General features: G+C 37.7%; 1 protein-coding gene across 1 annotated transcript; it reads right to left on the reverse strand.

The window, feature by feature from the left end:
* Positions 1-478: 478 nt before the first annotated feature.
* Positions 479-10237, reverse strand: LOC125664446 (outer dynein arm-docking complex subunit 1-like). Its single transcript, XM_048897210.2, has 9 exons — positions 10080-10237; positions 9532-9721; positions 9136-9255; positions 6773-6954; positions 6448-6635; positions 1933-2222; positions 1347-1598; positions 1058-1167; positions 479-654 (listed from the first exon to the last, which is right to left on the reverse strand). The coding sequence occupies exons 1-9, from the start codon at positions 10235-10237 to the stop codon at positions 540-542; spliced, it is 1605 nt and encodes a 534-aa protein (XP_048753167.2). The 3' UTR covers positions 479-539.
* Positions 10238-12350: the final 2113 nt, after the last annotated feature.

The following is a 12350-nucleotide window of genomic DNA, read 5'->3' on the forward strand; positions in this document are numbered from 1 at the left end:
ATACAGATAAAAAAGTTTAATGCAAGTATAATGAAAATTGATACTGACCTTTCTGTAATAGATATACAAATTCATGATACCAAATTTGAGAGTTTAAATAGACCTACTAGGAGTAATAATGTCAATTTTTAAAATTTCACAAAACTTTTAAGGTCTTGTCTTCAAATTTAAAATGGAACTAAAAAAAATGTGGGGGTTGGAAACCAAATTTTTAAACTATTGGCGAAAATAATGAATTTTTACACAAAAATTCGAGTAAATTGATTTAAATACTTCTTTTGTAGATCCATGTATTCAGGCTGTTAAGTAAAAGTTCTCTCTGCAAAACTACAATGTTTTCCTGAACTCAAACCCGGAACAGAAATATACACAACTTTTGATACGCGTAGAACTACGACATATTATAGCGACACACGTTTTCACTTCTGAAATCCAAAAATCAACAAGAAAGTCACACCAAGCAAAAAATGCAAAAAGACCATGATGATTAAGACCGACTTTATTGCTTATTGTTGCCAGGAGATCAGGCAATTCAGACTCTAACTGGAGGCACACTTCCGGTTGAATTTGTTTATAATGGCGCTCCGGAGTTCCTCGTGAGTCAACGGTCGAACGTCCATTCCCTCCGCATAATTAAATACTTCGTCATCTTCTCTGTAAGAAAGAGTGCTAATTCATTTTAATACTATTGATTGATTGTATCTTGCTTAACGTCCCGCTCGAGAATTTTTCATTCATATGGAGACGTCACCAAGACCGGTGAAGAAATTCAAATTTAGGCCTATGCTCGGCGATTACGGCCATTGAGCAGTGAGGGTTCTTTAGTGTGCCACACCCACTGTGACATGGGACATCCGTTTTTAAGGTCATCTCCGAGGACCCGTGACATTCACACCTGATGCCGAGCGTTTGGCGATGGAACTGTCACTACCTGTTTTAACGACTTAGGTCTGTCGCGACCGGGATTCGAACCCCGGCCTTCCGCATGCAAGGCGAACGGATACTAAAATGATTTTATAACGGATTTTACTGGTTAAGATAAATGTTCCTTTCTTACCCAGCATCCGGGGGTTTTACGGAAGCGGTGGGCGGGCGGTGCGGTCTCTGGGCTTGCTGGTTCTCTAGCGTTGTGGATTCAGCCTTTGTCTCCTGTGGTGGTTGGTTTAGCTGAAAACGATATCAATATACTAGTGTTAAAGAGTGACTGTCAAAAAAGACATGCAGAATCATTAAAATTCGTGGAACTCAATTTTCATGGATGTACCCACGAAATCCAGGACAACTGAGTCCCCACAAAATCTAACAATTTCACGGTAAGTTCATGTGGACTACATGTATGCACTAACCGTCATCTGCAGGTACTGCTGCGCTTGTAGCAGCTCCGTGGTCTTTTGTTCTATTATACCCATGTACGGTAGGATGTTCTTGTTTGTGACGCCGTCGTCACTACCCAGCATATCTTCAATACTAGAACGATCACACTGGAGGCCCCGGAAAAGCAGGCTTACACCGCTTCGCAGCTCGTCTAATGTCTTCTTCATCTGCACGTTTTTCTTCTCGGAGGATTCTATTTTGTATCGAATTATCTCGCTCTTCTCCTGAAACAATTATACAACAGAACAATTGTACTGCTTGAATCTCATCACCAGATATTGGAGGGTTTTTTTTTATAAGTACAATGTTCGAATACCATATAAAATAATATATAGTAAGTATAAAAAATAGCGTTTCATCCCAGAGAAATTGATTTGTTTGCAGTAACTTAAAAACATATGATAGATGCATTGTTCTGTAGTTTGGGTGTTATTCACCTTTAAATGAAGTATATTATTTCTTAAAGGACAGATTGGGAGCTTTCTGAAAGAGATATCATAAAAATTAATTTTGTTGCCATGTCCACTTGAGATTTAAGTGCATGTTTTAAAGTCCCACCTCCAACTCTTTCATCATTTGGAAGCAGACGCCTTCATGCTCGGTATCATCTTTCGTAAACTGCTCAATCTCCTTATTCATGGCGTGAATTTCGTCCTGAATTTGCTCCACTTCGATGTTCAGCTCGTTGACAAACTTGAAAAGCGCAAAATTTTCGTTCTCCTTCCACGCGAAATTTGAGACGATGACGTCAATGTCATCTTCACCTGTCTCCTCTCGTAGCTCCTTGAAAGCTTCTTCTAAAGCGTTGATTTGAAACTTTTCTATATCCATGTCTTGGTTGCCAGAACCTGGTAAAGGATTAACAAGACGCTTGATGAATACAGTGTCGCAATGACAAACTATTGGATGTCACACATGCTGCAAAGCAGGTCACACACGTCCCACTCACGTATGTGTATCTATCTACACGTGCGTTTAACGTTGATCAGATGATTAGTCAAGTTCTTTTACAGCTCACCATGTTATAAGCGCAGGTGAGCTTTTCTGATCACCTGGACCTAGTTGCACGAAGGTTAGTTAACTTTAACTAACAGATGACTTGTCATAAACTCTTTATAAATACATGTACATTTAAACATTGATAACTAGATGTTAACTGTCAGTTAAATTTAACTATTTTTTTTTTAGCAATTGGGTCCAGTTGTCCGTCGTCGGTCGGTCTGTCTGTGAATTTTACATATTTTTTACTTCTCCAGAAACACAGTTAGGGCCAATTTCAACCATTCTTGCTGTAAAACATATATGGGTAAGGAGGATGGAAAAGGTTTAAAAGAAAGGATCACACCCTTTTAAAAAGGAAGGTATTAATAAGTAGTGAAAGCATGATGATATCAAGATTAAACCTCCGTGAATGCTTTCTTAATGAGTGGAAACTCAAAATTGTTTATATCATAACCCTCAGAAGTAAGAGCATGGGGCTACAATAGGGGATCAAAGTTTTATATGGGAATATACATACATAATAAAAAGTCTTTTAAAGTTTTATCTTCTAAAGAACACCAAGGACATTATCAGTCATACTAATATGCAAGCATTCTCAGGAATTGCAGATTGAAGTTTGTTCAATTTGTTGCCCTCAGGGGTGGAGTGGGGTGGGGCTACAATAGAGGATCAAAGGTTTACATGGGGATATATTGTAAAAAGTTTTAAATTAGAACACATAGTAAACAAGAGGTCCATGGGCCACATCGCTCATCTGAGTCACCTTGGCTCATATTTAAAGATTTTCCCTATATAATCGCATGTAAAACTTTGATCCCTAGTGTGGCCCCAACCTACTCCCGGGGGCCATGATTTTTTTCAAAATTGAATCTGGACTATGCCAGGAAGCTTTCATGTAAATGTAAACTTTTCTGGCCCAGTGATTTTTCAGAAGATGATTTTAAATGATTTTCCTATATACATGTATTTGTAGGAAAATTTTTGATCCTCTACTGTTGCCCTATCTTGCCCCTGGGGACCATGATTTTTACAAACTTGAATCTGCAATATGTTAGGAGGCTTTCGTGCAAATGTAAACTTGTTTGGCCTGATGGTTCTTTAAAAGGAGAAAATTTTTAAAGATTTTTTTCTATTTATTAGTTATGTAAAACTTTGATCCCCTATTGTGACCCCCATCCTAGCCCCAGGGGTCACGAGTTTTACAAACTTGAATCTGCACTATGTCAAGAATCTTTCATGTAAATATCAGCTTTTCTGGCTCAGTGGTTCTTGAGAAGATTTTCCCTATATATTTGTATGAAAAACTTTGATCCCCTATTGTGGCCCCATCCAACCCCCAGAGGCCATGATTTTTACAAACTTGAATCTGCACTATGTTAGAAAGCTTTCATGTAAATTTCCACTTTCCTGGCCCCGTAGGTTTTGAGAAGATTTTGAAAGATTTTCCCTATATATTTGTATGTAAAACTTTGATCCCCTATTGTCTCCCCGGGGGCCATGATTTTAACAAACTTGAATCTGCACTATGTCAGGAAGCATTCATGTAAATATCAGCTTTTCTGGCTCAGTGGTTCTTAAGAAGAAGATTTTTAAATCACTTAATTTTACATGTTTACATGCCTTTTCATTGGTTGAAAAATCATTGGAATATCGTATTCCAACGAAGAAGAAAAAATAAATGGCCGGAACTACTTTCTGTTGGAATGTTGGGGATTCCTCTGGATGCTTCGTATTTATATATATATTAGGGAATCCTGAAAAGAAAAACTTAACAATTCTATCGATCTATATAAATTTATTAAACAAAAGCAAACAAATATCAAATATAAATAATGATTGATTATGCAAAATGAAATAAGCATGGCTATTTGAGGACCCCCCCCCCCCCCCCCCCCCAATATAACAACACACGTCTGCTTCTGCAATTCCGGGCTGAGAGTTAAATGTATTCAACCGGGGATGACAATAGTCCAGTTTGCACCTTGCTACAACTTTCCTTCCTGTCACGAACCCAAATACCAGATACACCGCACACTGCCTCCGAGATACTGCAATATCGTAGCCGTTAACGACTATGGTTTCGAACTCCGGCATAATATGTTTATGAGTGGGCACCGAAACGAGGCTTCCGTACGACGTTACAACAGTTGTGACGCCTTAGGAATTCACTGATAAAACTCGAAAAACCCTCTGTAACACCCACTTGTCCACCTGGAAGCCGTGACAATCCTCAAGAGCCTGGAGTCCCACATCATAATTATGCACGTGTCCCACGCTTTTCGTTAGTACCGACATCGAACTTTGCACTTAATTCCAGTTCCACTCAACAAAATTCCAGCAATTTCCTCTCAACAGGACTTATCTCTAACTCATCCTTTCAAAACTGCATTCATAAGTCCATAAGAAACCCGTTTGCTCAACAGTAAAAAACAGTTCGTGGAAATCGCGATTTAGGTGTTTTTTTTTTAAAGCTGTGTATTCACAAATTACTACGCCCATCTCAAAATGACATAGAATGTAGTCCAAGAATAACTCGTTAATTCAACTCAAATCATGTTTTATCATTCAAACTCAATGCTTTACATATTTAAGACTGATTCTATGTAACTATCAAAATTCAGTGGCCACGGTATGTCACAGATTTTGATGAAACTTTGTGTGTAACAATATTATGATAGATATAAAACAAAAATGGTAAGGAATGAATATATTATCTTTTCGTTGGATGGAGGTATTCCACGAAAAAAAGACGGAAAACTTTGCAACATGCGCTACGCACAATGATGCAGTTTTCTGTCTTTCTTTATTTTTTCGTGGAATACCTCCATTCAACGAAAAGATAATATATTCATTCCTTAAAGATTTTCCTATATATTTGTATGTAAAACTTTGATCCCTTATTGTGGCCCCATCCAACCCCCAGGGGCCATGATTTTAACAAACTTGAATTTGCACTATGTCAGGAAGCTTTCATGTAATTTTCGGCTCTTCTGACCCAGTGGTTCCTGAATTTATTTAAAAATGACCCCACCCTATTTTTGTGATTATCCCCCCCCCCCCTTGAAGGGAGCATAACCCTTTATTTGGACAAACTTGAAAGCCCTTTATCTAAGGATGTTTTTGCTTAAGTTTGGTTATAATTGGCCTAGTGGTTCTGGAGAAGAAATCAAAAATGTAAAACGTTTACAAACAGACTGACAGACGACGGACTACAGGCGATCAGAAAAGCTCACTTGAGCTTTCAGTAGGGTCACACCCGCCGTGAGCCCTACGTCTTGATTAGGTAAACGGAGTAATCCGTAGTCAAAACAAGTGTGCCAAAAACGGCTTAACAAGCCTTATCAAAGACCACTGATGTAGTGCAAATTCATAAGGGTCAAGTTTTACAAAATAATATATTGGAAATTTGAGAAAATAGGTCGCAGGATCACACTATATCATATCAATATGCAATTGTTCTGAATTCAGCTTTTTTCATGAACTTTGGGGTTAGGGTGGGCTAAAATTAGAAACTGGGTTTTACATGATACGCGAAGAAGGGGTCTATAAAACCTACTTTTAAAAAATCTTCTTACCTCGTACAGCAAGGCCATGTTAGTCATATCAATTTTAAGGCATCCCCATGTGTGTGTATACATGTATTAAGTTTAGTTAATTAAGTCACAACCCCATAGGGCTAGGTTGGTGCCATAATATGAGATCAAAATTTGTCATTGATTAAAGATTTTTTTAAATATTCTGAGGAACAGCAGGGTCAAAGTGATTCACGTGAGTGTTGTGGCCCACGGGCCTCTAGATTGTCATATTATGCAAATTGACAATACGGAACAGAAATACATATATACAAAGCATCACATGTTTTCGAACGTATATAACATAAATAGTAATCATAGGTATTGTACAACAGACATTTAGCGTACGGATGTCATTCTTCTTAAAAACATACATTTACAATGTGCATGCTGAAATACGCATAGACATGCGTCACGTGAGACGTGCGTTGTATGTTTTTCCATCTGCGCATGCCTGCCATAAAATCTTTCTAAGAGCATTAATTTAAAGTAGACCTACATTTCTTTTTCTTTGCTTCTTCTTCATCTTTTAACTCAGTCCTTTCACTGGCCTTGAATGCCATGAACTTCTTCAGACGATTGTCATGGTCGATGAGACGATTGAGTGCCTTCATTTCCACTTCCTGTTGCGCGATATCCTTTTCGCTTTTGTCTTTTAATGCCATCATTTTATTCTGAGCTTCTTCTCTGCATAGAAATAGATTTTTTGTAAGAATATTTTGTATCTGATTTGTGGTTGACATTGCAAAAGAAGAAGAAGAAGAAGAAATATCACTCCCCCTTGTAACCCCTCGACGCCTCCCAGCAAATTACCCCTTTAGTACCTTTCCTCGTAAGCCTGAGACGCATCCCTGCAAATGACATTCATGGACTTCTTGATTTCCCTCAGTTCTTTAGTTAGTTTCTTGGATAGACCGTTAAAAAGCAAACGATCTTGTCGTAAATGATCAATCTTCTCCCGCAGGCATGCATTCATCGATAGTTGTTTGTTAAACTTGACCAATTCCTACACAAAATATAACGCAGAAATAGTATGAGTGTATGAAACCGAACAAAAGAATCCGAACACATTGTAAAGGGTGTTGTAAAATACAATGAAAACAACAACAACAGAAACAAACAAAAAACCGAGAAGACAGTTACACCAACAATTACCCGGGAAGACAGTTACACCAACAACTACCCGGGAAGACAGTCACACCAACAACTACCCGGGAAGACAGTCACACCAACAACTACCCGGGAAGACAGTCATACCAACAACTACCCGAGAAGACAGTCACACCAACAACTACCCGGGAAGACAGTCACACCAACAACTACCCGGGAAGACAGTCACACCAACAACTACCCGGGAAGACAGTCACACCAACAATTACCCGGGAAGACAGTCACACCAACAATTACCCGGGAAGACAGTTACACCAACAACTACCCGGGAAGAGCACCTTTCCCCATCTCGTCGATAATTTTTCACTCATATTGAGACGTTACCGGTCGTAGGTGAAGTACCACAAATTTAGACCTATGCTTAGCGCTTACGGCCATAGCAGTGAGAGTTCTTTATAACTATAACGTGCCAACGCCTGCCATTTCCGAAAGATCCGTGATTACCACATCTGAATGTCCAGCGTTTGCCGAAAAAGCAATCACATAGTGGCGAATCACGTGACTATGGTGTGATTTATTTCCCAGAAAAATTGTGACGAAAGTCAACACATGAAAAAATTCAAACGTGCAAGTAACACCTTTATCAATACTCAATTGTCACATATTATCAACATTTAAAGGATTCTCTCAGGAACAAATGTATATTAAATTGGTAGTTCTACGTGCGATAGAAGCAGAGAAATGTTCGTTTTCAGTCAAAAAGTTTCTGACCGCCAAAAAAACCTGTGTCATTGTTCTCTGCTTCTATCGCACGTAGAACTACAATTTTTAATAGTATAGATTTGTTCCTGAGAAATCCTTCAAATGTTGATGTAAGTTATGTCACAATTCGTCATTGATAAAGGTGTTACTTATTCGTTTGAATTTTCCCTTTTGTTGCCTTTCGTCCTCATTTCCCCGGACAAATGTAAAAAGTCATGATGTCAAAGTCACGTGATTCGCCATCGTGAATCATTACTTATGTTTACGTCTTGGGTTTGACACGGCCATGACCATGATGACACGAGACTCGAACTTGCGAGCTCCCGGTTACAAAGCGAACAATAGGACCACGCGCTAGTCTTTTTCCGTAACCGGTTACGGAAATTGCCGAGTATATAGTTACGATTGCTACCGCGACCGGTCAGGGGATTGAAGTCGTTTCTTTACAATTATAGACAAGGTAATGAGTAGAAAAGCGAGTTTTCATTGAGTGACCAAAAATATAATCAATCTTGAAATTCCCAATTCATATTTGGCACGACGTTAGAGAAATCAGATGTTAGATTCACCTCGAAGGCACTTGCAGATGAACCTAAGTTTCTATTTTTCTTGAGTTGTTGCATCTCGGCCAATCGGAAAGCACGGAATTAGACGACCATGCATTGTATATAATAATACATAGCGAACTTTCAACAAAGTCTGATACTGATTTACAAAAGCCAATGCATGTGTTAGAAATAAATGCCAAAGTTGTTCATATTATGGGAATAGATTTAGACCAATGAGAAACGTGTGGCAATTTCTGTATAATCGACACCACCCCATAATATACAAACTAGACATCGAGAGAGACATAGAAACATATTCGTTGCGGATTAAATGCAATGGAGCTGATGGTGGCTGTCGTTAAATAGCACTATTTTGCGGCTTTGGATTTTACAACTTCAGTTTGCTGCAATAATGTTAATGTAGCACTCTCCGCCGCCCCCCCCCCCCTCCTTTTTTTGCAATAATGTAACCCTCTCCGACTTTGGGCGGGGGGGGGGGCGTATCCTGAAAACGTCAGAATAAATAAAAATCGGAGAGGGCTACATTATTGCAGCTAAACCTCAATATGAAACGGTCTTGATAAATGAAAATACACTACAAATTTTAATCGAACGAAAGTTAGGTATTGAATCCGCTCGCAAAGTTGCTACACAACGAAACAAAAAATTGCCTTGAGCTCACTGTGGGCCTAAACACGACCCTTCAAACCCTTTGCGCCTTCCTCTTCGTAAATTCCTGGATCCTCCACTGGTTCTACTAGAATTACCTTATCCAGTATATTCTCCATAGTATTCATAGTTTTCCGGATAGCCTTGCTTTCCATGGTATCAGTGACGCCGCTTTTCTGTTTCTTGTTTGTAAGAATGCTGTGTTCCAGAAATTTTATCTGTAAAAAGAACATATATTTACTGTGATTTGTAGTAAACACAGGCGGAAAGGGACGCAGTGGCGGATCCTGAGGGGGTGGGGGTTAGAAGATTTTGCTAAAAATGGTAGAAATAAAGCATTTTTAGGGTGGACTCCTCCACTCTTTGAAAACCAAAATTATTGCTCCCCCCCCCCCCTCACCCTTCAAAAATTTCTGAATCCGCCCATGGGGCGGACTAACTCTTGTTCTGTAATGAATGGATAATGTGTTGTTGTTTTTTTACAATAAACATACCGTTGCATCAAGTTCCTTAATCCGCGCCTCTTCCGCTTCCGTCTGAGCATTGCACATCTCCAACTCTTCTGTGAGGTCACTCAGGCGTTGAATGGCTTGCATGTCATTTGTCCATTTCGCATAACTATTTGTCACTTTCAGGTCAGTTTTCACCTCAGAATTTTCTTTCAAAAGTGATGCTATTTCATATCTGCCAATGCATTATTATTTCATTGTAGACACTATTATGATATTATATACTTGTAAATGTATGTATTTTTCTAAATTTTATTTATTCTTTTGTCTGGATTCTAATAACTTAAATACCAGTTTTGAGAAGATTATTCTCTTTTAGAGAGAAAGACTTTTTAAATGTTTAAACACCGACTGCCGCCGCTTCTACGTACAGAAATACACGCGTGTACCTTCGTTATTACTTTTGAATAGTGCTTTACTGTTTCTAGAATGTGTATAAGCTTTAAAAAAAATTAGATTATCAAAATTCAACTGTTCAAAATCTAGATGAATTAATTTGAATAAGGAAAAACTAAGGAAGTAAGCCTGCGTACTCTTGTTTCCGTAGTGAGAGTCTGGATTCTTCGTCGTATGCCTTTCTTTCGTTCTCCATCACCCTTAACTTCCGCTGCAGCTTCAGAAGCTCCGCGCTCTGGGTCATCTCGTCCATCAATTCATCCGTAACATCTAGTTGAGCCTGCATCCGCTTCATTTTATCTTTTTACAGAAGAAAATGTTGATTCTAGAACAGCTATGACAACGCTGTGCAGTGTGATTGTGACGTCAATGAAAAACGTTGTCTGTGACGTCATAATGAAATATGAGGGCAGGGCTGCGTTCAAGATCGTAGCGGCTAGCCTAGCACATCGTTCAAGATCGTAGCGCTACTGAGCTCTACGTAGCCGCTACGATCTTGAATACAGCCCAAGCAATCCCGGATCAATCGTATCACGTCCTTTTCCGTAACCGATAAGAAGTCGGCGCAAGCATTACATCAAATCGATGCATTTCTTCACCGGAAGTGCGCATGAGGTTACATAAAAACGTATCAAATATTTGCATTTTTTTTCCAAACTATATTTTTAAACATAGATGCAATTTAATAGTTTCAGAAAATCTTTTCCTGTGCAATTCATGAGGGACACTCTGTTTATAAATGGCAATTACATGCATAACGTTACTTAAGGTAGCTCCATCCTCATGTGACTTATTGATATTAATGGTTAAAGGTTGAAAAACTTTATCAATTTCCACTCAGTATAGTTAAATTTAATTAATAACCAAAGATGTCAGACATACAAAAACAGAAGCATACATCAACATCAGAAAATCACTCAGAATAATACCAATAGATAAAAACTTGTTGAAATGACAAAATTTAAATATCAACAGTTTAAAAAAAAACCCTGCTAATTCATAAATATGTATAGATTAATTGTGGACATTAGGGAAACCAATATATAATAGACATCTAGTAGAGGAAATTCCAGCATAGGAGTTATTGCCCTTGACAAAAAAATTTTAATCATAAAGAATTGATTATCTATGAAAAATATAAACTTCTTCAGTAATAATAGTTTACTAGATTTTTTTTATTATATCCAGTGTAACCGGAAAGCAGAACTCTTTAACTGATAAAATATGAAAGTTACCAGCCAACTTGGCTTAAAGTGGTAAACTACCTCCAGTTTACAATGATCAACCCAGGTAAGGGGATTTCTGAACTATGATCAACGCTAAATGAAAACACTGTTTAAAGTTTTTATGAATTTAATAAAGTGAGAATTAACCTTTGTAAATGATAACAAATAATAAGTAATGAACAAAATATAACAAATAGTAAAGTGTATGGAAATTTCACAGAAACAAATAAAGTTATATCAGAAATATGATTTAATTTAGCAAATGAACAACAATAATCTCAATAAATAAAAAGGAAGTTTATGAAAAAAATATATATATAAATAATAGAAATTGGCAGGAATGTGGAAGACCTATGAAAAATATGAGAGACTAAATAAAAAAAATATATATGTCCCTACTGAGCCTCCATACTAATGAAAATGGTCAAAAATCTCTCTATGAATAAACACTACTATAAATAACTGAATTGGAAAATGTAAGGAAAATGAGCTACATCACCCAATATGAACTCTATCAACACTCTAGAGTTGAACTATGAAAAACACTGAAAAGTCTGGGCTCTAAAAATAACTAACCCAGCAAATGAACTACACCAAAAATATAAAGGGCAAAATAATAAAGAATAGTGGTTCTAGAATTAACATCTGTTATCTACATCTCCTAAAACCAGGCTGGACTTGGAAAGGGAACCTAACTTATCTATAAAAATCCTAACATCCTAACTCTAATCATAAAGTGCTCGCTCAGCACGTGCTAAATGAAACCTAGAATGCCGTGTACCTTGAGGTTGGCATTAAAAGCAGAGATAAAGTGCCATGAGGCTTATCCCCAACCAAGTGAAGAAAACTACATGAACACGGCTTTAAATACCCTAGCTATGCCCAAAAATAAACGCCAATAGATATCAAAGATCCTAAGGCTAACTTAGCCAATTAGAACACAGCTATCAAAAGTACTACGGAAAGACTGCCAACATGGATGACACTTCCTGTTTTAAAAGTAAAACATGTGGAAAGTCAACACATGACCTAGCTTATAAACGACTAACAATAAAGGGGTTTTACGTAAGTAATAACTGAAAACTCAATATAAATAACATTATCATACTGAAATACTAGCAAATAATAAGTAAATATAAATTACGAAACCAGGGCTATGGAAATAAAAATCCAAACCACTAC

Source organism: Ostrea edulis, chromosome 1 (assembly GCF_947568905.1).
Source record: "Ostrea edulis chromosome 1, xbOstEdul1.1, whole genome shotgun sequence".
Classification (NCBI taxonomy): domain Eukaryota; kingdom Metazoa; phylum Mollusca; class Bivalvia; order Ostreida; family Ostreidae; genus Ostrea; species Ostrea edulis.

Coding starts and splice junctions, on each gene's coding strand:
- LOC125664446 (XM_048897210.2), bottom strand. CDS start 10,237: ATGAAGCGGATGCAGGCTCAACTAGATGTTACGGATGAATTGATGGAC. Junction 1,168..1,346: donor AGCAGTACCTGCAGATGACG/GTTAGTGCATAC, acceptor TATCGTTTTCAG/CTAAACCAACCACCACAGGA. Junction 655..1,057: donor GTAAAACCCCCGGATGCTGG/GTAAGAAAGGAA, acceptor TCTTTCTTACAG/AGAAGATGACGAAGTATTTA.